We start from the raw sequence: 23,195 nt of genomic DNA, 5'->3' as shown, positions 1-23,195 counted from the left end.
TCCTGTCCTTAAACTAAGGGAAGGAATTTTATATAGAATCACAAAATGCACAGCACAGAAAGGTCACCAACCCGAAAGGTCCATTGCTGGTGTTTGTGCTGCACACAAGCCTCTTCCCAAACCTCTATCTAAATGTACCAGCATGGTCTATTTACTTTTCCATCATTTGCTTATCTAGCTTCCCCTCAAATGATGTTTGCTTCAGTCACTCCCCGTGGTAGCAAGTTCTACTTTCTAACCACAATTTTAAATAAGGAAAAAATATAGAAAAACTTCTGAGTAATACACAGGAGCTGCACATACATAAATGGTGAAAAGAAACTGGTTTTCTGGTATTTAAATGATTTTGACACCACGCCTACAAGTAACAATCCAGCAACATTTTATTCCTGCCATCAGCATTCAGTCTGCACATTCAATTCTTTAAAATGACAAGGTGCATGGTAAAGTGTTTAATCCTCTCTGGTACATTCATGATCATTCCTTACAAATAATTTTCGGCATGATTACACTGCCTTCTAATGTGCAACAAGTCCATTAACACTGCATGGTTTCAACTGGGAGCAAGCCAAGGCCCCTTCACGTTTATATATTGAATTAAGAAACACTGAGTGAGAAGTGGGACAAGAACACTGTAGAACTGTAAAAGGCTGTGCACAGAAAACAACTAGCACTAGACTGCAGATTTCCTAACAGGCATCCTCATAGCAATATGTACAGTCTTTAATGTGAGGGGTCTAAGATGCACACTTCCTTCAGGTACATTGAAAATTGGTTTAGTAGCTGTAATAATGTTAAGTTCCCCACACCTCCCCACATGACAGTACTGTGGCCTCTTCCCCTTCCCCCGCCTCAAGACGGTGACACTATTAAGTTTCCAATTAATGTGGCAAGTGAGATGGGTTTCTTTGATGAATTGGTTTATAAAAACTAAAGCTTGATATCTTAATTCTATCATAGCTCTCACTCTTGGGGGCTAGCCCTGAACCTTTCAATCGTGATATTCAAATAAAATGTTTGACATTGGCACTGGCTTTTGATATGCCAAAACCAAATTGGTTGAGATTTTGAGATATCTGGAAGAAACCAGAAGTCTGATGACTAATTCTTACCATAAACAAAACGTCAATTTACGTCAGCTAGCACATTGAGAGAAAAAACAATTTCATCAACTACTTTTATGCATTTGAAAGCAAATGAAACCCATTCTTTACCATTACCGAATCCAACTAACCCGTTCAAACACTAAACATGCCAAGTCATCCATTGAATGGCTCCATGTGAACAGAAGCTAAAAATCAGTTACTCAATTTTGTTGCTCTCACTCCTCCCAGTCACTTGTTTTCTTTCTTTCAGTAGCTGCAGTTTAGCAGATGCTGTGACTTTCACTCCTGGGCTGACTCAATTTCCTTTTTACTCTCATGCACATACAGCAGGTGCATTACTCTTACCCCAAGGGAAAGGCATCATAATTTCTCATCGGACTAACTATCTGCTCATCACAAGGCTCTTAGCAAGAGGTTGTGAAATTGCTTGGTAGCCATTTAACTCTCCAGGGAGATTGTACTGAAAATGGAAGGTGGCAGTTGGGATGTAGAACGTTCTTCATTGTCAAGCTTGATTGTCAAATCATATTTGGATTATTTTAATTTTCACCCGTCTCAGACATTCCCTTACCCATTGCGATGGGTGGGCACAGCTCATAAGAGTTTCTCCTAAAAGGAAATATAAAAAACTAATTACAGATACAAAACACAAGAGATTCCAGTCAAATTTTCTAGTTCAAACTTGGATAGTCCTGTATCTGTTGCAACATGAATCAGCCCCATTTCTCTCTAATTAGAGTAGAAAAGAAATGTTTGGTATTTAACTTCTGCACTGTCAGCCAGCTATGTGGTTGCAGGATGAGGCATGGTTGTCTTCTTCTTGCAGATAGGAAACACTATTGTTAATCAGAGACTAACTGCACCCCAGCTTTGGTTGGGCAGAGAGAATGATTCACCAGCATTCAGAATATTACAGCTTCTCGGTCTCCAAATCTTACCCTTAACCCGTCCAGTTCTCCTCCAGCCTTTCCTTCTCCAATCCTTCCTCACCCCAGCTGTGTTTCAGCCCTTTAGCAAATAATTCCAAGTACAAACCTGATAGCAACCAAAATGCTGGCCTCCAGTTTGCTGTTCTCTTGCTTACTGTCCCACTCTCTCCATAACCCTATATCAACCTCAAACTAATCCCACTGTCCCGCTCCCTCTCCCATAGCTCTGTATTAATCTCAAACTAATTCCACTGTCCCACTCTCTCCCCATAGCCTTCTTGTCCAATCACTTGGTATTGAGGAATTAGGGAATGGCTGACACTGTTTGGGTTTCAATGCCAATCCCTGGTGGTTTTTTCTTCTAGTTTTATCTCCTTCACTGCCTATTGCTGGGATATACTCCCTAGCTGTTGAATGCCTTCAGATACCTCATCCAAGAAATAGCTGTTATTCTGTGAATACAAACAGGCTATTGAACCATCATGGGCCATCATAACTGGATTAATCCTGTCCATTCCAGAAGTGAGTGAGTGGATAGTCCTCAGGAGTGAGCGCCTCCCTTTGCTCTAATCCTGAGACAATGAAGCATCTTTTATCTCCATTCCATAATATCTAACATGACACAGACTGGGTCCACCTTGTTTGTATGGCTGTTACATGCTTCCTATACAAACCCAACACACCAATAGAACTGGTCTTTATTTAAAAGCAGGTACATGTTAACTGGGTGTTTAACGGATGGAAGCTGAACATTAGGTTCCATTCAATGATAGCACTTGTCCTCCGCTGGCTTTAGGAAATTCCAAAGCATGCACAGCCAATTCATTACTTTTGAAGCACAGTCACTGCCATCGGGAAATGAAGTGCCAATTTCCATAAACTTGAGGTAAAGACTAGAAAATCTATTTAGGGTGATGTTAACTGATGAATTAATGTCAGCCAGGTCACCAAGAAAACTCCTTGCTTTTACTTGAATAGTGCCAAGGGATCTGGAATGTCTTTCCAAGAGGTTTAATATCTCATCCAAAAGATATCACCTCTGATAGTGCAGTGCTCACTCAATATGGCACAAATATGTCTGCCTAGATAACCTGCTCAAGAGAGGATGATTCAGGATTCCACATCTGGAGTACTGTGCGCAGTTCTGGTCCCCATACAGGAGAAAAGATACATTTACATTGGAGGCGGCACAACAAAGATGTTGGTCACAAGGATGAGGGGGCTGTCCTATGGTTAGGCAGAGGAAACTGGGTCTTTTTTCTCTGGAGTTTAGAAGAGTGAGAGCAATCTCGTTGAAATTTACAAGATTTTGAAAGGGCTTGATAGGGTAGATGCTGATAGATTGATTCGGCTGGTCGGGAGAATCTAAAACAGGATAAGGGGCCGATCGTTTAGGACTGAGATGAGGAGAAATTACTTCACTCAAAGCGTTGTGAATCTTTGGAATTCTCTACCCCACAGGCTTGTGTTCGCTTCATTATTCAATACATTTAAGGCTGGGCTAGGCAGATTTTTGATCTTTCAGGGAATCAAGAGATATATGGAAAGAGCAGGGAAGTACAGTTGAAGCCCAAGATCAGCCATGATTGTATTGAATAGCAGAGCTGGATTGATGGGCTGAATGCTCTACTCCTGCTCCTGTTTCTTGTGTTCTTGGTTCATAAGGATTGAACCATTCAGCCAAAGTTGAAACTCAAACAGATTTCTGATAAGCTAAAGGATCAGGCACAAAAAGAGGAAACACATGTTGAAATTGCAAAACAACCTCTATTGAAAAAGTGACCCAACACTATATGGGGACACTGTACTTACCCATCCTCCTGAACTTTGAACCCAGCTCAGCAGTTTTGTATTGATGAAGGTTACCATGGCAGCCTTGACCTTGGGAATCAATTCCGGTACTTCCTTAGTAATATGCATACCCAGAATGACAGCAATTCTCAGGAGGTTCATCTCGGAACCCAGCTGTTGAAGATGTGTCTGCAGTTCAGGATTGCTATTCAGCTGACTGACCATGCTGGAAAACACTTCAACACCCTTGAAAAAACATTAGAAATTGCCTTTAAAGAGTTATCAAAACAAACAGTTGGGTCTCTGCACAGCTAAATCCATCCTGGATATGAAGAGATATCTAGAATAATTTCTTGATAATCTAACTAGCTATTCTATTCCTGAAAGGTAGACCTTCCTTCACCTTAGTTAAGCTCTCCAGTTTTATTTCAATGCTTCTTTCCATGCTCTTTTGACAGATTTTGCCCATTGTTTTTTCAATTGTTGCAGTCTTGTGTTGTTTGCTTTGCTTTCACATCAAAATGAAACATAAAAGCTCGACTAAAGGGGCTGTGAGGGTTTGGGGCACCCTGGGTGATGAGTACAGAATGGATGCACAGGGAGACTATCTACTGTATGCAGGAGAAAGAAATGGGGAAAGTTTTGAAAAGAACTTGTGTTTGAGAAAGAGAGAGAGACTGATGGACAGGGACATGTGCATTCTTGATATGGGGCCTGGACAGCCTGCGTTCAAGTAATCATCATTAGCCTGTAGAAGACTGTAATACTTGGGTTTTACATGTAGTGCATGGCCTACACTAAATGATGTTCTCTTAAAATATTCTTGCAACGTTAAATACACCATTTTTTTTGACAACCTTGTTGCAAGCAGAGATGGATTCTGACTTTGTCGCCATAATAATTTGAAATGTTAATGGGTGAACAAATGGAAGATCATTGCCCATAATCTCAAGCATTTCACACTGTGACAGAATGGTTCCTAGGAGTGGTCAGAAGCACACTGCTCATTTATACCAGTCTCTGGTCATTCTGAGAAACGTCAACCTTTCTAGCTTTGTTGACTAACGAAGGACCATGTCATAATTCTAAGGATGGATCAAATTTGGAACAGGTTGAGAGAGCACCTTCTACCAACTCGGCTCTATCTCAAACATACCGACCTGAGAACAGGCTCAGAAGACATATTGGGGCATGAGTTCTCTGTTATAATCCCTGGTCTATGCTAAAGTTTGACAGATATCAAGCAATAAAAGAGAACTGCGATCCATAGAGGACAGAAGGTTTCTATACAGGAGTGACTGGTAACACCGAGCATGGGACAGTATCTGCCTAAAAGATCCAAAAATCTGTACCAATGAAGGAGGTTAATGTTCCACAGTCAATTGTATGTCATAAAACAGTGTGCCACTTCCTCCTCACCTCCACCGTGCAATGTCACAACAGGCTAATTCCCCCTCCGTCTCACCAACACGGCTGAATAAGGAATGATGTGATTAGCTCGTGATGTATCTAGCAGCTTGCAAAGCCAGAGCCATAAAGTTCAAGTTCCAAAGACAGTGAAATGTCAGTCTCTGATCAAAAGCAAATCAATTGCTCTAAGTGAAGGAGCAATGGGGACAAATGTCTGATAACTACCATCAAATACATTACATTTGCTGTCTGTGCTGAAATGATCTGACTCTAAGAAGAGTGTGACTTTGTCACAGTAGGCAAATGGAGAGAATACAGAGTCTCTGCGGGGCTCGGGAGTTGGATGGGTACAGTGTGTGTGAGAGGGTGGGGAGTTGGATGGGATACAGTATGTTTAAAAGGATAAGGAGTTGGATGGAGTACAGTGTGTGTGTGTGTCAGAGAGGGTGCGGAGCTGGAAGGGGTACAATGAGTGAGAGAGGCTGGGGAGTTGGATGGGGTACAGTGTGTGTGTGTGTGTGTGTGTGTGTGTGTGTGTGTGTGTGTGTGTGTGTGTGTGTGTGTGTGTGTGTGTGTGTGTGTGTGTGAAAGAGGGTGGGGTGTTGGGGTACAGTGTGAGAGAGGGTGGAGAGTTGGATGGGGTACAGTGTGTGAGAGAGGGTGGGGTGTTGGATGGGGTACAGTGTGTGTGTGTGAGAGGGTGGGGAGTTGGATGGGTTACAATGTGTGAGAGAGGATGGGGAGTTGTATGGGGTAGTGTGTGAAAGAGGGTGGGGAGCTGGATGGGGTTCAGTGTGTGTGTGTGTGTCAGAGAGGGTGGGGAGTTGGATGGGGTGCAGTGTGTGAGAGAGGCTGGGGAGTTGGATGGGGTACTCTGTGTGTGAGTGTGTGTGTGTGTGTTTGTGTCAGAGAGGGTGGGGAGTTAGATGAGGTGCAATGTGTGTGTGTCAGAGAGGGTGGGGAGTTGGATGGGGTACAGTGTGTGTGAGAGGCTGGGGAGTTGGAGGGGGTACAGTGTGTGAGAGATGGTGGGGAGTTGGATGGGTATAGTGTGTGAGAGGGGCTAGGGAGTTGGAAGAGGTACAGAGTGTGTGTGTGTGTGTGTCAAAGAGGGTGGGGAGTTGGATGGGGTACAGTGTGTGAGAGAGGCTGGGGAGTTGGATGGGGTACAGTGTATGAGAGGGGCTGGAGAGTTGGATGGTGTACAGTGTGTGAGAGGGGGTGGGTTTTGGATGGGGTACAGTGTGTGAGAGGGGGTGGGTTTTGGATGGGGTACAGTGTGTGAGAGGGGGTGGGTTTTGGATGGGGTACAGTGTGTGAGAGGGGGTGGGTTTTGGATGGGGTACAGTGTGTGAGAGGGGGTGGGTTTTGGATGGGGTACAGTGTGTGTGTGCGTGTGTCTGTGTGTGTGTGTCAGAGAGGGTGGGGAGTTTGATGGAGTACAGTGTGAGAGAGAGGGTGGGGAGTTGGATGGGGTACAGTGTGTGAGAGAGGGTGGGGAGCTGGATGGGGTTCAGTGTGTGTGTGTGTGTGTGTGTGTGTGTGTGTGTGTGTGTGTGTGTGTGTGTGTGTGTGTGTGTGTGTGTGTGTGTGTCAGAGAGGGTGGAGAGTTGGATGGGGTACAGTGTGTGAGAGAGGCTGGAGAGTTGGATGGGGTACAGTGTGTGTGTGTGTCAGGGAGGCTGGGGAGTTGGATGGGGTACAGTGTGTTGTGTGTGTGTGTGTGTCAAAGAGGGTGGGGTGTTGGTTGGGGTACAGTGTGAGAGAGGGTGGGGAGTTGGATGGGGTACAGTGTGTGAGAGAGAGTGGGGTGTTGGATGGGTTACAGTGTGTGAGAGAGGATGGGGAGTTGTATGGGGTAGTGTGTGAAAGAGGGTGGGGAGCTGGATGGGATTCAGTGTGTGTGTGTGTCAGAGAGGGTGCGGAGCTGGATGGGGTACAGTGTGTGTGTCAGAGAGGGTGGGAAGCTGGATGGGGTACAGTGTGTGAGAGAGGCTGGGGAGTTGGACGGGGTACAGTGTGTGAGAGAGGGTGGGGAGTTGGAAGGGTATAGTGTGTGAGAGGGGCTAGGGAGTTGGATGGAGTACAGTGTGTGTGTGTGTGTGTGTGTGTGTGTGTGTGTGTGTGTGTGTGTCAGAGAGGGTGGGGAGTTGGATGGGGTACAGTGTGTGAGAGAGGGTGGGGAGCTGGATGGGGTACAGTGTGTGAGAGGGGCTGGGGAGTTGGATGGGATACAGTGTGTTGTGTGTGTGTCAAAGAGGGTGGGGTGTTGGTTGGGGTACAGTGTGAGAGAGTGTGGGGAGTTGGATGGGGTACAGTGTGTGTGTGTCAGAGGCTGGGGAGTTGTATGGGGTACAGTGTGTGAGTGAGAGTGGGGAGCTGGATGGGGTTCAGTGTGTGTGTCAGAGAGGGTGGGGAGATGGATGGGGTACAGTGTGTGTGTGTGTGTGTGTGTGTGACAGAGAGGGTGGGGAGTTGGATGGGGTACAGTGTGTGAGAGAGGGTGGGGTGTTGGATGGGGTACAGTGTGTGTGTGTCAGAGAGGGTGGGGAGTTGGATGGGTTACAGTGTGTGAGAGAGGATGGGGATATGTATGGGGTAGTGTGTGAAAGAGGGTGGGGAGTTGGATGGGGTACAGTGTGTGAGTGAGAGTGGCGAGCTGGATGGGGTTCAGTGTGTGTGTCAGAGAGGGTGGGGAGATGGATGGGGTACAGTCTGTGTGTGTGTGTTTGTGTGTGTGTGTGTGTGTGTGTGTGACAGAGAGGGTGGGGAGTTGGATGGGGTACAGTGTGTGAGAGAGGGTGGGGTGTTGGATAGGGTACAGTGCGTGTGTGTCAGAGAGGGTGGGGAGTTGGATGGGTTACAGTGTGTGAGAGAGGATGGGGATATGTATGGGGTAGTGTGTGAAAAAGGGTGGGGAGTTGGATGGGGTACAATGTGTGAGAGAGGGTGTGGAGCTGGATGGGGTACTGTGTGTGTGTGTGTGTGTGTGTCAGAGAGGGTGGGGAGTTTGATGGGGTGCAATGTGTGTGTGTCAGAGAGGGTGGGGAGTTGGATGGGGTACAGTGTGTGAGAGGGGGTGGGGTGTTGGTTGGGGTACAGTGTGTGAGAGGGGGTGGGGTGTTGGAAGGTGTACAGTGTGGGAGAGAGGCTGAGAAATTGGATGGGGTACAGTGTGTGTGTGTGTGTCAAAGAGGGTGGGGAGTTGGATGGGGTACAGTGTGAGAGAGAGGGTGGGGAGTTGGATGGGGTACAGTGTGTGAGAGGGGGTGGGGAGTTGGATGGGATACAGTGTGTGAGAGAGGCTGAGGAATTGGATGGGGTACAGTGTGTGAGAGAGGGTGGGGAGCTGGATGGGGTTCAGTGTGTGTGTGTGTGTAAGAGAGGGTGGGGAATTGGATGAGGTACAGTGTGTGAGAGAGGCTGGGGAGTTGGATGGGGTACAGTGTGTGTGTGAAGATGGGGAGTTGGATGGGGTACAGTGCATGTGTGAGAGGCTGGGCAGTTGGATGTGGTATAGTGCGTGAGAGAGTGTGGCGAGTTGGATGGGGTAAAGTGTGTCCCAGAAAGGGTGAGGAGCTGGATGGGGTACAGTGTGTGTGAGAGGGTGGGGAGTTGGATGGGGGACAGTGTGTGAGAGAGGGTGGGGAGTTGGATGGGGTAAAGTGTGTCTGAGAAAGGTTGGGGAGTTGGTTGGGGTACAGTGTGTGAGACACGGTGGGAATTTGTGTGGGATACAGCATGTGAGAGAGTGAGTGGGGGTTTGGATGGGGTACAGCGTGTGTGAGAGAGTGATGAGTTGGATGGGGTTGGATGTGAGAGTGCGGTGAGGTGAATGGGGTCTAGTGTCTGAGAGAGAGGGTGGGGAGTTGAATGGGGTACACAGTGTGTGTGAGAGGGTGGGGAGTTGGATGGGATACGGTGTATGAGACACGTTGGGAGTTGGATGGGATAAATGCGTGTGTGTGCCCGCGTGAGTGAGGGAGGGTGCGGTGTGGAATGGCTACCGCGTGTGTATGAGAGAGAGTGTGGAGTAACTGGATGGGGTACGGTGTGTGAGAGAGAGGGTAGGGAGTTGTGTGGAACACAGCATGTGAGAAAGAGCGTGGGGGTTGGATGGGGTACAGTGTGTGTGAGAGGTGGGGAGTTGGATGGGGTACAATATTTGTGAGAGGGGTTGGGGAGTTGGATGGGGTACAGTGTGTATGTGAGAGGGTGGAGAGTTGGAATGAGTACAGTGTGTGTGAGAGAGAGTGGGTGGGGGGTTGGATGGGGTTCAATGTGTGTGAGAAAGGGTGGGGAGTTGGACAGGGTACAGTGTGTATGTGAGGGTGGGGAGTTGGATGGGGTACAGTGTGTGTGAGAGGGTGGGGAGTTGGATGGGGTACAGTGTGTGTGAGAGGGTGGGGAGTTGGATGGGGTACAGTATTTGTGAGAGGGGTTGGGGAGTTGGATGGGGTACAGTATTTTTGAGAGGGGTTGGGGAGTTGGATAGGGTGCAGTGTGTGCAGATGTATGTGTGTGCGTGAGGGAGCGGGTGGGGGGTTGGATGGGGTTCAATGTGTGTGAGAAAGGGTGGGGAGTTGGACAGGGTACAGTGTGTATGTGAGGGTGGGGAGTTGGATGGGGTACAGCGTGTGTGAGAGAGGGTGGAGAGTTGGATGGGATACAGTGTGTGTATATGAGAGGGTATGGAGTTAGATGGGGTACAATGTGAGTGAGAGAGGGCGAGGAGTTGGATGGGGTACAGTGTGTGTGAGAGAGGGTGGAGAGTTGGATGGGATACAGTGTGTGTATATGAGAGGGTATGGAGTTAGATGGGGTACAATGTGAGTGAGAGAGGGTGAGGAGTTGGATGGGGTACAGTGTGTGTGTGAGAGAGGGCGAGGAGTTAGATGGGGTACAGTGTGTGTGAGAGAGGGTGGGGACTTGGATGGGGTACAGTGTGTATGTGAGAGGGTGGAGAGTTGGATTGAGTACAGTGTGTGTGAGAGAGAGTGGGTGGGGGGTTGGATGGGGTTCAATGTGTGTGAGAGAGATGGGGGGAGTTGAACAGGGTACAGTGTGTGTGAGAGGGTGGGGAGTTGGATGGGGTACAGCGTGTGTGAGAGGGTGGGGAGTTGGATGTGGTACAGTGTGTGTGTGTGTCAGAGAGGGTGCGGAGCTGGATGGGGTACAGTGTGTGTGTCAGAGAGGGTGGGAAGCTGGATGGGGTACAGTGTGTGAGAGAGGCTGGGGAGTTGGACGGGGTACAGTGTGTGAGAGAGGGTGGGGAGTTGGAAGGGTATAGTGTGTGAGAGGGGCTAGGGAGTTGGATGGAGTACAGTGTGTGTGTGTGTGTGTGTGTGTGTGTGTGTGTGTGTGTGTGTGTGTCAGAGAGGGTGGGGAGTTGGATGGGGTACAGTGTGTGAGAGAGGGTGGGGAGCTGGATGGGGTACAGTGTGTGAGAGGGGCTGGGGAGTTGGATGGGATACAGTGTGTTGTGTGTGTGTCAAAGAGGGTGGGGTGTTGGTTGGGGTACAGTGTGAGAGAGTGTGGGGAGTTGGATGGGGTACAGTGTGTGTGTGTCAGAGGCTGGGGAGTTGTATGGGGTACAGTGTGTGAGTGAGAGTGGGGAGCTGGATGGGGTTCAGTGTGTGTGTCAGAGAGGGTGGGGAGATGGATGGGGTACAGTGTGTGTGTGTGTGTGTGTGTGTGACAGAGAGGGTGGGGAGTTGGATGGGGTACAGTGTGTGAGAGAGGGTGGGGTGTTGGATGGGGTACAGTGTGTGTGTGTCAGAGAGGGTGGGGAGTTGGATGGGTTACAGTGTGTGAGAGAGGATGGGGATATGTATGGGGTAGTGTGTGAAAGAGGGTGGGGAGTTGGATGGGGTACAGTGTGTGAGTGAGAGTGGCGAGCTGGATGGGGTTCAGTGTGTGTGTCAGAGAGGGTGGGGAGATGGATGGGGTACAGTCTGTGTGTGTGTGTTTGTGTGTGTGTGTGTGTGTGTGTGACAGAGAGGGTGGGGAGTTGGATGGGGTACAGTGTGTGAGAGAGGGTGGGGTGTTGGATAGGGTACAGTGCGTGTGTGTCAGAGAGGGTGGGGAGTTGGATGGGTTACAGTGTGTGAGAGAGGATGGGGATATGTATGGGGTAGTGTGTGAAAAAGGGTGGGGAGTTGGATGGGGTACAATGTGTGAGAGAGGGTGTGGAGCTGGATGGGGTACTGTGTGTGTGTGTGTGTGTGTGTCAGAGAGGGTGGGGAGTTTGATGGGGTGCAATGTGTGTGTGTCAGAGAGGGTGGGGAGTTGGATGGGGTACAGTGTGTGAGAGGGGGTGGGGTGTTGGTTGGGGTACAGTGTGTGAGAGGGGGTGGGGTGTTGGAAGGTGTACAGTGTGGGAGAGAGGCTGAGAAATTGGATGGGGTACAGTGTGTGTGTGTGTGTCAAAGAGGGTGGGGAGTTGGATGGGGTACAGTGTGAGAGAGAGGGTGGGGAGTTGGATGGGGTACAGTGTGTGAGAGGGGGTGGGGAGTTGGATGGGATACAGTGTGTGAGAGAGGCTGAGGAATTGGATGGGGTACAGTGTGTGAGAGAGGGTGGGGAGCTGGATGGGGTTCAGTGTGTGTGTGTGTGTAAGAGAGGGTGGGGAATTGGATGAGGTACAGTGTGTGAGAGAGGCTGGGGAGTTGGATGGGGTACAGTGTGTGTGTGAAGATGGGGAGTTGGATGGGGTACAGTGCATGTGTGAGAGGCTGGGCAGTTGGATGTGGTATAGTGCGTGAGAGAGTGTGGCGAGTTGGATGGGGTAAAGTGTGTCCCAGAAAGGGTGAGGAGCTGGATGGGGTACAGTGTGTGTGAGAGGGTGGGGAGTTGGATGGGGGACAGTGTGTGAGAGAGGGTGGGGAGTTGGATGGGGTAAAGTGTGTCTGAGAAAGGTTGGGGAGTTGGTTGGGGTACAGTGTGTGAGACACGGTGGGAATTTGTGTGGGATACAGCATGTGAGAGAGTGAGTGGGGGTTTGGATGGGGTACAGCGTGTGTGAGAGAGTGATGAGTTGGATGGGGTTGGATGTGAGAGTGCGGTGAGGTGAATGGGGTCTAGTGTCTGAGAGAGAGGGTGGGGAGTTGAATGGGGTACACAGTGTGTGTGAGAGGGTGGGGAGTTGGATGGGATACGGTGTATGAGACACGTTGGGAGTTGGATGGGATAAATGCGTGTGTGTGCCCGCGTGAGTGAGGGAGGGTGCGGTGTGGAATGGCTACCGCGTGTGTATGAGAGAGAGTGTGGAGTAACTGGATGGGGTACGGTGTGTGAGAGAGAGGGTAGGGAGTTGTGTGGAACACAGCATGTGAGAAAGAGCGTGGGGGTTGGATGGGGTACAGTGTGTGTGAGAGGTGGGGAGTTGGATGGGGTACAATATTTGTGAGAGGGGTTGGGGAGTTGGATGGGGTACAGTGTGTATGTGAGAGGGTGGAGAGTTGGAATGAGTACAGTGTGTGTGAGAGAGAGTGGGTGGGGGGTTGGATGGGGTTCAATGTGTGTGAGAAAGGGTGGGGAGTTGGACAGGGTACAGTGTGTATGTGAGGGTGGGGAGTTGGATGGGGTACAGTGTGTGTGAGAGGGTGGGGAGTTGGATGGGGTACAGTGTGTGTGAGAGGGTGGGGAGTTGGATGGGGTACAGTATTTGTGAGAGGGGTTGGGGAGTTGGATGGGGTACAGTATTTTTGAGAGGGGTTGGGGAGTTGGATAGGGTGCAGTGTGTGCAGATGTATGTGTGTGCGTGAGGGAGCGGGTGGGGGGTTGGATGGGGTTCAATGTGTGTGAGAAAGGGTGGGGAGTTGGACAGGGTACAGTGTGTATGTGAGGGTGGGGAGTTGGATGGGGTACAGCGTGTGTGAGAGAGGGTGGAGAGTTGGATGGGATACAGTGTGTGTATATGAGAGGGTATGGAGTTAGATGGGGTACAATGTGAGTGAGAGAGGGCGAGGAGTTGGATGGGGTACAGTGTGTGTGAGAGAGGGTGGAGAGTTGGATGGGATACAGTGTGTGTATATGAGAGGGTATGGAGTTAGATGGGGTACAATGTGAGTGAGAGAGGGCGAGGAGTTGGATGGGGTACAGTGTGTGTGTGAGAGAGGGCGAGGAGTTAGATGGGGTACAGTGTGTGTGAGAGAGGGTGGGGACTTGGATGGGGTACAGTGTGTATGTGAGAGGGTGGAGAGTTGGATTGAGTACAGTGTGTGTGAGAGAGAGTGGGTGGGGGGTTGGATGGGGTTCAATGTGTGTGAGAGAGATGGGGGGAGTTGAACAGGGTACAGTGTGTGTGAGAGGGTGGGGAGTTGGATGGGGTACAGCGTGTGTGAGAGGGTGGGGAGTTGGATGTGGTACAGTGTGTGTGTGAGAGGGTGGGGAGTTGGATGTGGTACAGTGTGTGTGTGAGAGGGTGGGGAGTTGGATGGGGTACAGTGTGTGTGTGAGAGGGTGGGGAGTTGGATGTGGTACAGTGTGTGTGTGAGAGGGTGGGGAGTTGGATGGGGTACAGTGTGTGTGTGAGAGGGTGGGGAGTTGGATGTGGTACAGTGTGTGTGTGAGAGGGTGGGGAGTTGGATGGGGTACAGTGTGTGTGTGAGAGGGTGGGGAGTTGGATGGGGTACAGTGGTGTGTGTGTGAGGGTGGGGAGTTGGATGGGGTACAGTGGTGTGTGTGAGGGTGGGGAGTTGGATGGGGTACAGTGGTGTGTGTGTGAGGGTGGGGAGTTGGATGGGGTACAGTGGTGTGTGTGTGAGGGTGGGGAGTTGGATGGGGTACAGTGGTGTGTGTGTGAGGGTGGGGAGTTGGATGGGGTACAGTGGTGTGTGTGTGAGGGTGGGGAGTTGGATGGGGTACAGTGGTGTGTGTGTGAGGGTGGGGAGTTGGATGGGGTACAGTGGTGTGTGTGTGAGGGTGGGGAGTTGGATGGGGTACAGTGTGTGAGAGAGACGCTGAGGATTATTTTCTTTTAACTGCTCAGTTTAAACAATTTTCCATTACTTTTGACGTAAAAAGTAATTTCCATTGACATAGAAAGCAGCACCAATTCTTTCTCAGAATTTCCCTTGAAATCTTCTTGTTCTCATATCAATGAGGTGATGGTGGTTCGTTAAGTAGTTACACAATGTTTGTCATCTGCTCACACTCAGTCGAAGGTTTATAATTGGGTTTAGTATGAGGACTCTATTATTGAAAGTGGTCTGTGGGAAGGAAGGAAAGTAACACCTATTTAATGCTGATGAAATGGCACTTGGACCTGCCGAGTAGCCTACAAATAAGCTACCATTGAAAGCTTGTTAAACTGCAATAATGGCTGCTTGTATCTTGTGTGTGCAAAACATCAAAATGTACTGCATCTATCAAGGTTCAACATGCATTTCTAAAGAAGTCTGACATACCTGATCCGTTACCAGCTGATTAAACTCTGGCTTAAGATCTTTCACATGTGACTGAATCACTTCATTGTACTCATCGCCGAGTTTCCGCAGACAGCGAGCTATGTTGAGGACATCCTCATCCTCTGGAATGCGAAGAACAAAATGTGTTATAAATGAACCAGAAACACAATCCTCCTCTGTTCACTTATGTTAATTCACTGGAGCAAAGACGAACATAAAAACACGAAAAGCTGAAGGGGAAATGGGATCAAACATGGAATAGGAAATCTCGTGCTGATTACCACCTACTGTCCTCCCTCAGCTGATGAATAGTGCTCCTTCTTGTTGAGCACCAAATAGAAGAAGCACTGAGGATGGCAAGGGCACAGAATGTACTCCGGGTGATGGACTTCAATGTTCATCACAAAGAGTGGCTCAGTAGCACCATTGACCGAGCTGGCCGAGTCCTAAAGGACATAGTTGCTAGACTGGGTCTGTGGCACGTGAGGGAATCAACCAGAGGAAAAGATCTACTTGAGCTCGTCTTCACCAATCTATCAGCTGTAAATACATTTGTCCGTGACAGTATACGTAAGAGTGGCCTCCACACAGGCCTTGTGAAGACAAAGTCCCTGTTTCACATTGAGGATAACGTCCATCGTATTGTGTGGCACTACCACTGTGCTAAATGGGATAGATTCGGACAGATCTAGCAGCTAAAATCTGGGTATCCATGAGATGCTGTGGCCATCAGCGGCAGTAGCAGAATTGTACTCAACCACAATCTGTAACTTACTGATCCAAAATATCCCCCACTCTACCAGTACCATAAAGCTGGTTCAATGAAGAGTGCAGGAGGGGATGCCAGGAGCAGCACCAGGCATACCTAGAAATAAGGTGTCAACCTGGTGAAGCTACAACGCATGCCTAGCAGAAGCAGCAAGCGATAGACAGAGCCAAGCAATCCCACAACCAATGAATCAGATCTAAGCTCTGCAGTCCTGCCACATTAGTCGTGAATAATGGTGGACAATTAAACAACTCACTGAAGGTGGAGGTTCCACAAATATCCCCACTGTCAATGATGGGGGAGCCCAGCACCTCAGTGCAAAAGACAAGGCTGAGGCATTTGCAACCATCTTCAGCCAGAAGTGCCGAGTGGATGATCCATCTTGGACTCCTTCTGAGATCAGGAACCTAGATTCCAATCTTCAGCCAATTTGCTTCACTTCATAAAAGAATTGGCTGAAGGCACTGGGTAAAGCAATGGCAATGGGCCATCATCTCACTATAGTGCTGAAGTTTTATATTCCAGAACTAGCTGCATCCCTAGCCAAGCTGGTCCAGTATGGATATAACACTGGCATCTATCCAGGACAAATATCCGTCCAATTACTTATCCATTCATCTACTCAATCGTCGGCAAAGTGATGGAAGATGTCATTTACAGTGCTGTCAAGTGGCACTTACTCAGTAAAAACCTGCTCATTGATGCTCAGTTTGGGTTCCACCAGAGCCACTCAGCTGCTGACCTTATTACAGCCTTGGTTCAAACATGAACAAAAGAGCTGAACTCGAGGTGTGAGGCAAGAGTGACTACTCGACATCAAGACTGCACTTGACAGAGCGTGGCATCAAGGAGCCCTAGCAAAACTGGAGTCAGAGAATCTGGGGGAAAACTTTCTGCTGGTTGGGAGTCATACCTAGCACAAAGGAAGATGGTTGTGATTGTTGGAGGTCAATCACCTCTGCCCCAGGACATCACTGAAAGAGTTCCTCAGGGTAGTGTCCTCGGCCCAACCATCTTCAGCTGCTTTAATGATCTTCCCTCCATCATAAGGTCAGAAATGGGGCTGTTGATTAATAATTGCACAATGTTTGGTACCAATAACAAGTCATCTAACACTGAAGCAGTTCATGTCTACATGCAGCAAGACCTGGACAACGTTCATGCTTGGACTGACAAATTGCAAATAATATTCATGACACACAAGTGCAAGGAAATCAATGGGCATCTCTGCCTAGGGAGAACCTCCCCATGACATTCAATGGCATTACCTCTACTGAATCCCCCACCATCAATATCCTGGGGATAACCATTCAGCAGAACTGAACTGGACAAGCCGTGTAAACAAGATCAGATCAGAGGCTGGGAGTTCTGTGGTGAGTAACTCACCTCCTGACTGCCCAAAGCCTCTCCACCATCCACAAGGCCCAAGTCAGGAATGTGATGGAACATTTTCCATTTGCCTGGATGAGTGCAGCTCCAGCAACACTCAAGAAGCTTGGCACCTCGGCAAGGACGTGCTTTTTTAAAAAAAATTCTAATTCTCCTTTTTCTGGCTGGATTTAAAAAAATATATATACTGTAATCCTAGTAAAACAATGGAGGGCTGCTAATCAGCTAAAATATACAACTTGCATTCTACCCAAATGGGATGAAAAGGGAACAGACACCCAAATACCCCTGAGGAGTGTAAAAGACCCCAACTGCTGTTGTCTTTCGCACTATCTTGAAACTCTTCAAAAGTTTCTGAGATGAGACATCAGAATGCAATTAGCTATTCTACAAAACAATAACTACAGCAGACATGGTAATCAAATTCCTCTGGCATAAACAGCCAGCAAGACTTTTAAGAACCGTTTTACCAAACCAGAGATCACAAGCAAAGATCAGAATGCTGAACTGAAATGCTACAAGGAATCTGTTTCTCTCTATTTTTCTCTATAAAGTATTGTGTCTGGATTTGCAAAGAAACCACCGAGAAGAGAAATCTGCTGCAAACTGAGGTTTTCTAGGAATAAAAACAAGGCAGTCTGCCCCATACTACACCCAGGAAGAGAACTGAACAAAATGGCTGCAATATGGAATCACTGCATCGAGATCAGCCAAAGGACAGTTAACCATATATTTCTTCGACTGTTTATCATCTTCACAAAATGTAAAACATCTTTAAGCCTATCCTCTTATTTATCATCTGTACTAATGTGTGTGTGAGCCCAGGGAATGCATGTGGCATATGAATAGTCGTTGTGATTTACCTAGTTTTTTTTTTAATTCAGGAAGTAGGAAAAATAAACTTATCTTATTCATTGTTTAAGCTCAGAAAATCTGTTTGGCTAATTCTTTATAAAGCATATATAGTGGGGCTCCTGCAGTATTGGCAAAGCACATCCTTGCTAAATTCACAAAAATCCCTGTTATGGCCAGACTTGAAATGGTAGGTTAGGGGAGTCATTTTTACTCCTCCTCATGTGGTCGTAACAGATCATCCAGGACAAAGCAGCCTGCTTGATCACTGCCTTAAACATTAACTCAGTCCACCATTGACACACAGTAGCGACAGTGTGTACCATCTACAACATGCACTGCAGCAACTCAACAAGGCTCCTTAGGTAGCACTTTCCAAACCCACGACCACTAACATCTAGAAGGACAAGGACAGCAGATACATGGAAACACTACCACCTGGAAGTTCCCCTCCAAGTCACACACCATTCTGAATTGGAACTATATCATTGTTTCTTCACTATTGCTAGGTCAAAATCCTGGAACTCCCTCACTAACAGCACTGTGTATCTACACCACAGGGGCTGCAGCGGTTCAAGGGCAATTAGGGATGGGCAATAAACATTGACCTTGGCAGCAAAGCTCATCCCAAGGATGAATATAAAAAAAGTCCAGGTGTTGAAGACATTTCTACAAGGGCTTGAGGGACATTTCTATTGATTCTTCACATTAAAGATGATACATGGTGGTTAACTTTAATTTCTTTTATCGTTTTCAATTAGAAGATTTTAATTTTAAAAGACAGTATCTTTTAGATTTCCAGTGAGACACCATACCACCTTTTCAGAGTTTCTGATCCAATAGGATGAAAGTCTCTCTGATAATGAAATACTGCATTTTATGGCAAGATGTCCATCCATTTTGTTATTCCCTGGGGCAGTTCCTAACTCCAGTCTCCCACAGGAGGAGACTTAAGCCTCTCCAGAAGTTGGGCATGTTGATCAGGAGTGGACTCCTTCGGAAAGGAGGTAGAGGACCTGCTCTTGGTGTTGCTGTGCCGATGGCAAGTGCCCAGTTCCAATATTTGAGTTTGCTCCTCATTTTGAAGGGATGGGACAGTTGGCAGATATAGACCGTTTCCAGTGACCAAGTGGTCTAGATCAAATTGGATCTTGATATAAATGAAAGAGAGCTGAAGAAACAGTTTTATGCAGGGCTATGAGACTATGGAATGCATTGGAGACCACATCAACATTTAAGAACAGGTTTGATAGGTGGTTGAAGGAAAGGGGCATCGTGGGATATGGAAAGATGTGGCCACACAACACTTCAAGCAACTGTCTGCCGTAACATCTGGGGAGACCTTGGAGAAATGGCATAAACAGTTTGTACAGCAGGAAGTATTGATACCACATTATATTCTAACGCATCAAAAATCAAATTCTGTTTCCAGCTATCTCTGTATAAATGCCTAAATCAAACTCTTTTCCATAATCTTATGGCTTTCCCACGAAGTGGTGTTACCTAAGAGAATCTTTCCCTCACTGTGCAAGACCGCCTCAGTCACTCCTCTGTGGTACTGTTCAGCTCTCACTCTTGAATCCTTCCCAATCCACATCTTGAATCCCTCGTCATTTCCAGCTCCAAATTGCTATATTAAATGTTTCTGTTTGTGTAAAGCGAAGCCTCCCCCAGTACAGGGGAAAGCCAGGGTCTGGATGCAATCTCCAAAATAATTGCCACGCAACCATACATGAAACCAGACTTGGGATTTCAATTTCTGAACTGATTTGCCAAAAGGAACCATGGAGATTTCTTTTTTTGTTTGGTGAACGTTTGCCCATCACAAGTTGCCCTTAAGATTTTAGCTATATCCCATGCTGGAACTAGAATCCACACTGGAACTATCAGTGCTACTGAGAAACAAGGGATATGAGTGCTGTAAAAGCAGAGTGTTTGAGCAGGGGGAGAGGCACAGTGTGCTGTATGGCTTTCCACATCCTTCAAGTGCAGTCTCAAGGCTCAAAGGGCTGAAAGCAGTGCTACCTTCATTGGGTGGGCCCTTGAGAAAATTCCTCAGTTAAGAGCTATATTCCTGAGGTATCCAATCACTGAAAGGCATAAATAATGGATACAAGAGGCAACAGCCCCAGTAATTTCACTGCACTCTCTGTCTTCAGCCTTATTCTCCCGCCTTGGTCTTCTCCTTCTAGATTGCATTTTTTTCGGCCATGTTTCACTCACAGCACACCTAGCCATGGGACCTGCAAAGGTTTGTTTTTCCTTTCCCTGACTAGAAAGGTACACAAGACAAGTCCAGCATTCCTAGTGACAGTGGTAGCTCTCAGATGATGCCTTGGTTTCACTGGGGCTATTGCTTTAAGAGCACAGAGTGACCAGTGCTGGTGAACCTGAGAATATCAACTGTCCTCTTGAGATGTTTATAACAACAATGCATCAGGGGATTGGGAGGAAGCAGTCAATGGCAGTGGTGACTAACTTTTGTAGGTTCACTGGATCTCTGGATTCTGCCTCGCCTTCTATTATTCAGAACTGCAGACCAGTTTCAAATTATTCTGCCCCCATTGTATGTTTACAATAGTTATTTTTCAGAATGAATAATGCAAATAGAAAACAGTTAGCGCAGGCACACATGCAGAAATGCACACACAGTAGAGTCTGTATGTACAAAAGGTGCAGTATAGTGTGTGATATATATATATATATAAACATTTCCTTTTGTCAGAGGAAGCAGCACTTAAAGAGCTGTTGTTCCAATAATAGTGGAATGCAGTCATAAGGAGCAGGCTGATTATCCATAATGGCAAAGCAGAGACATGTGAACATTTGCTCACTTTTGATACTGAACTGGAGGTCCTGCTACAATGAAGGACACCAAGGGAGGGTGGCCTTATTTGACACTAACCTCAATGCATGGGCCAGCTCCATGAAAGTGCTTGTGCAAAAGGAGTGACCTGAGAATCATGCAAGGTAAGGTAACTGTTCCATTTTCATTATGGGCCTCCTTGAACATGAGAGATAATATTTGCACTCTATACAGTCTTTCTGCAGATACACTTTCATTATGCTGCATAATATTTTCTCTTGAAGGTGGAAGTGGTAGCAACCAAATATGGCAGAAAATCTGCTCTGCATTTAGGTTGGTTCTAAAAACCCACAATTTTCCGAAACCAATGCAGGTGGTTTTGAGACTCGCCGCAGGGTGAGAAGGGGGGAGGTTTAGAGACACTCTCTGGGGGTATGTGGGTATTAGAGACACTCCATGGGCGTATGGGGGTATTTAGAGACACTCTCTGGGGGTATGGGGGTATTTAGAGACACTCTCTGGGGTATTGGGGATATCTTTGGGGAGTATGGGGGTATTTATAAATGGAGGGAGGCAGCAAGTAGGAACCAAAGTAGTTTAATGTCTTGGGAAATTGTTGGAATCCATTATTAAGGAAGTAGTAATGAGGCATTTGGAAAGTCAAAATGCAATCCATCAGAGTCAGCATGGTTTTATGAAGAGTAAATCGTGTTCGACTAATTTGCTAGAGTTCTTTGAAGATGTGACAAGCAAAGTGGATAATGGGGATCCTGTAGATGTAGTATATCTGGACTTCCAGAAGGCCTTTGATAAGGTGCTGCACAAAAGATTAATACACAAGATAAGATCACACAGAGTTAGGGATAATATGTTAGCTTGGATAGAGGATTGGCTAAACAACAGAAAGCAGACAGTTGGGATAAATGGGTCTTTTTCTGGATGGCAAGCTGTAACTAGTGGGGTGCCACAGGGTTCAGTCCTTGGGCCCCAACTATTTACAACCTATATTAATGACTTGGATTCAGGGATAGAAGGTACTATAGCTAAATTTGCAAATGACACCAAAATAGGTGGGAAAGTAAGTTACAATGAAGAAATAAGAAATTTACAAATGGATATGAACAGAATCACAGATTAGGTGGAATGGGACAGGTTAGGTGAATGGGCCAAAATTTGGCAGATGGAGTTTAACATGGATAAGTGTGAAGTTATCCATTTTGGCCAGAAGAATAAAAAGGTGACTTATTATTTAAATGGAGAGAAACTTCAGAACGCTTCAATGCAGAGGGATCTGGGTGTCCTCATGCATGAATCACTGAAAGCTAGTACGCAAGTACAGCAAGTAATAAGGAAGGCAAACGGAATTTTGGCATTTATTGCTAAAGGAATAGAGTATAAAAATAGAGAAGTGTTGCAACTGTACAAGGTGAGACTGCACCCAGTGTAATGTGCACAGTTTTGGTCCCCTTACTTGAGGAAGGATGTAGTTGCAATGGAGGCGGTTCAGAGGAGGTTCACTAGATTGATTCCAGAGATGCAAGGCTTGTCTTATGAGGAGAGGTTGAGCAGTTTAGGCCTATACTCACTGGAGTTTAGAAAGATGAGAGGAGATCTAATTGACGTATTTAAGATGCTAAAGGGGATAGACAAAGTAGAACTGGAGCAGATCTTTCCCCTTGTGGGGCATTCTAGAATGAGAGGCCATAGTTTTAGGCTATGAGGTGGTAGATTTAAATTAGAAATGACGAGAAATTACTTTTCTCAAAGGGTCGTGAATCTGTGGAATTCACTACCTCAGAGTGTACTGGATGCTGGGACACTGAATAAATTTAAGAAGGAGGTAGACAGATTTTTAATTAGCAACGGGTTGAAAGGTTATGGGAGAGGGCGGGAAATTGGAGTTGAGGCTGAAATGAGATCAGCCATGATCGTGTTGAATGGCGGGGCAGGCTCCAGGGGCTGAATTGCCTATGCCTGCTCCTAGTTCTTATGTTCTTATGTATTTGGAGAAGCACCCATGGGGGTTCGGGTTATTTGGAGATATTCCCCAGGAGTAGGAAGGTATTTAGAGACACTCCCCAAGAGTAGGAAGGTATTTAGAGACACTCCCCAGGAGTAGGAAGGTAGTTAGAGACACTCACTGTGGGTACAGGGTACTTGAAGACGCTCGCTTGAGGGTATGGGCGTATTTAGAGACTCTCCCCAAAGGTACAGAGACATGGGGGTATTTAGAGATGCTTGTGGGTGTATGGGGGTATTGAGAGATGCTTGTCGGGGGTATTTGGGGGAATTTAGAGATGATCTTGGGATTATTAGGGTATCTGGAGACAGTCTCTCCCCCGGGTCGGGTCACTGATGCCCCGGGAAGATGAACTCTCTCCCGGCTGGTTCCCCTCTCCAACCTCGAGGGCCCCGGGCTCGGCTGGGCCGGTACCTGAGCTGCTGCAGTCGGTCTCCAGTGAATTCTCCTCCTCCTCGAACAGTCTGTCCACGATGGCCGCGGTTTTCTCCTTCAGGTTCCTCATGGTGTCTCCCGGTCCCGGAGCTGCCGCTCAGCACCGCCCGGGGAAGCTAAAAGCTGCCGCCGCCTCCCGGCCGGAACTCGGCATCAAGGCCGCGCCCCGAGCCCAGGCCCGGAGCCGCCTCCGCCCCGCCTACAGGCCGCAGGGGGCGGGGGCGGGGCAGAAGGGATCCCGGGGGGAGGGTCAGTGTGATCCGAGGGGGTGGTGGGGG

General features: G+C 47.6%; 2 protein-coding genes across 3 annotated transcripts in view; one reads left to right on the top strand and one right to left on the bottom strand.

Annotated features, from left to right (window-relative positions):
* Positions 1–365: 365 nt before the first annotated feature.
* LOC121281943 (apoptosis regulator BAX-like) lies at positions 366–23,125 on the bottom strand. The gene is made up of 4 exons (XM_041195180.1): positions 22,897–23,125; positions 14,647–14,768; positions 3,848–4,072; positions 366–1,715 (listed from the first exon to the last, which is right to left on the bottom strand). Exons 1-4 carry the CDS (start codon positions 22,985–22,987, stop codon positions 1,701–1,703), a joined length of 453 nt encoding a protein of 150 aa, XP_041051114.1. The 5' UTR covers positions 22,988–23,125; the 3' UTR covers positions 366–1,700.
* Positions 22,616–23,195, top strand: part of LOC121281942 (apoptosis facilitator Bcl-2-like protein 14) — a 93,099-nt gene continuing 92,519 nt past the window's right edge. For both annotated transcript variants that reach the window (XM_041195179.1, XM_041195172.1), the window contains exon 1: positions 22,616–22,670. The gene's annotated coding sequence lies outside the window, so the exon portion shown is untranslated. The remainder of the gene's footprint in view (positions 22,671–23,195) is intronic.

The sequence above is a fragment of the Carcharodon carcharias genome, chromosome 9 (assembly GCF_017639515.1).
Source record: "Carcharodon carcharias isolate sCarCar2 chromosome 9, sCarCar2.pri, whole genome shotgun sequence".
NCBI classification, from domain to species: domain Eukaryota; kingdom Metazoa; phylum Chordata; class Chondrichthyes; order Lamniformes; family Lamnidae; genus Carcharodon; species Carcharodon carcharias.
This window is presented reverse-complemented; position numbering and strand designations above follow the sequence as displayed.

Coding starts and splice junctions, on each gene's coding strand:
- LOC121281943 (XM_041195180.1), bottom strand. CDS start 22,987: ATGAGGAACCTGAAGGAGAAAACCGCGGCCATCGTGGACAGACTGTTC. Junction 14,769..22,896: donor GACCGACTGCAGCAGCTCAG/GTACCGGCCCAG, acceptor TTCGCATTCCAG/AGGATGAGGATGTCCTCAAC. Junction 4,073..14,646: donor ATCAGCTGGTAACGGATCAG/GTATGTCAGACT, acceptor TGTTTTTTCAAG/GGTGTTGAAGTGTTTTCCAG.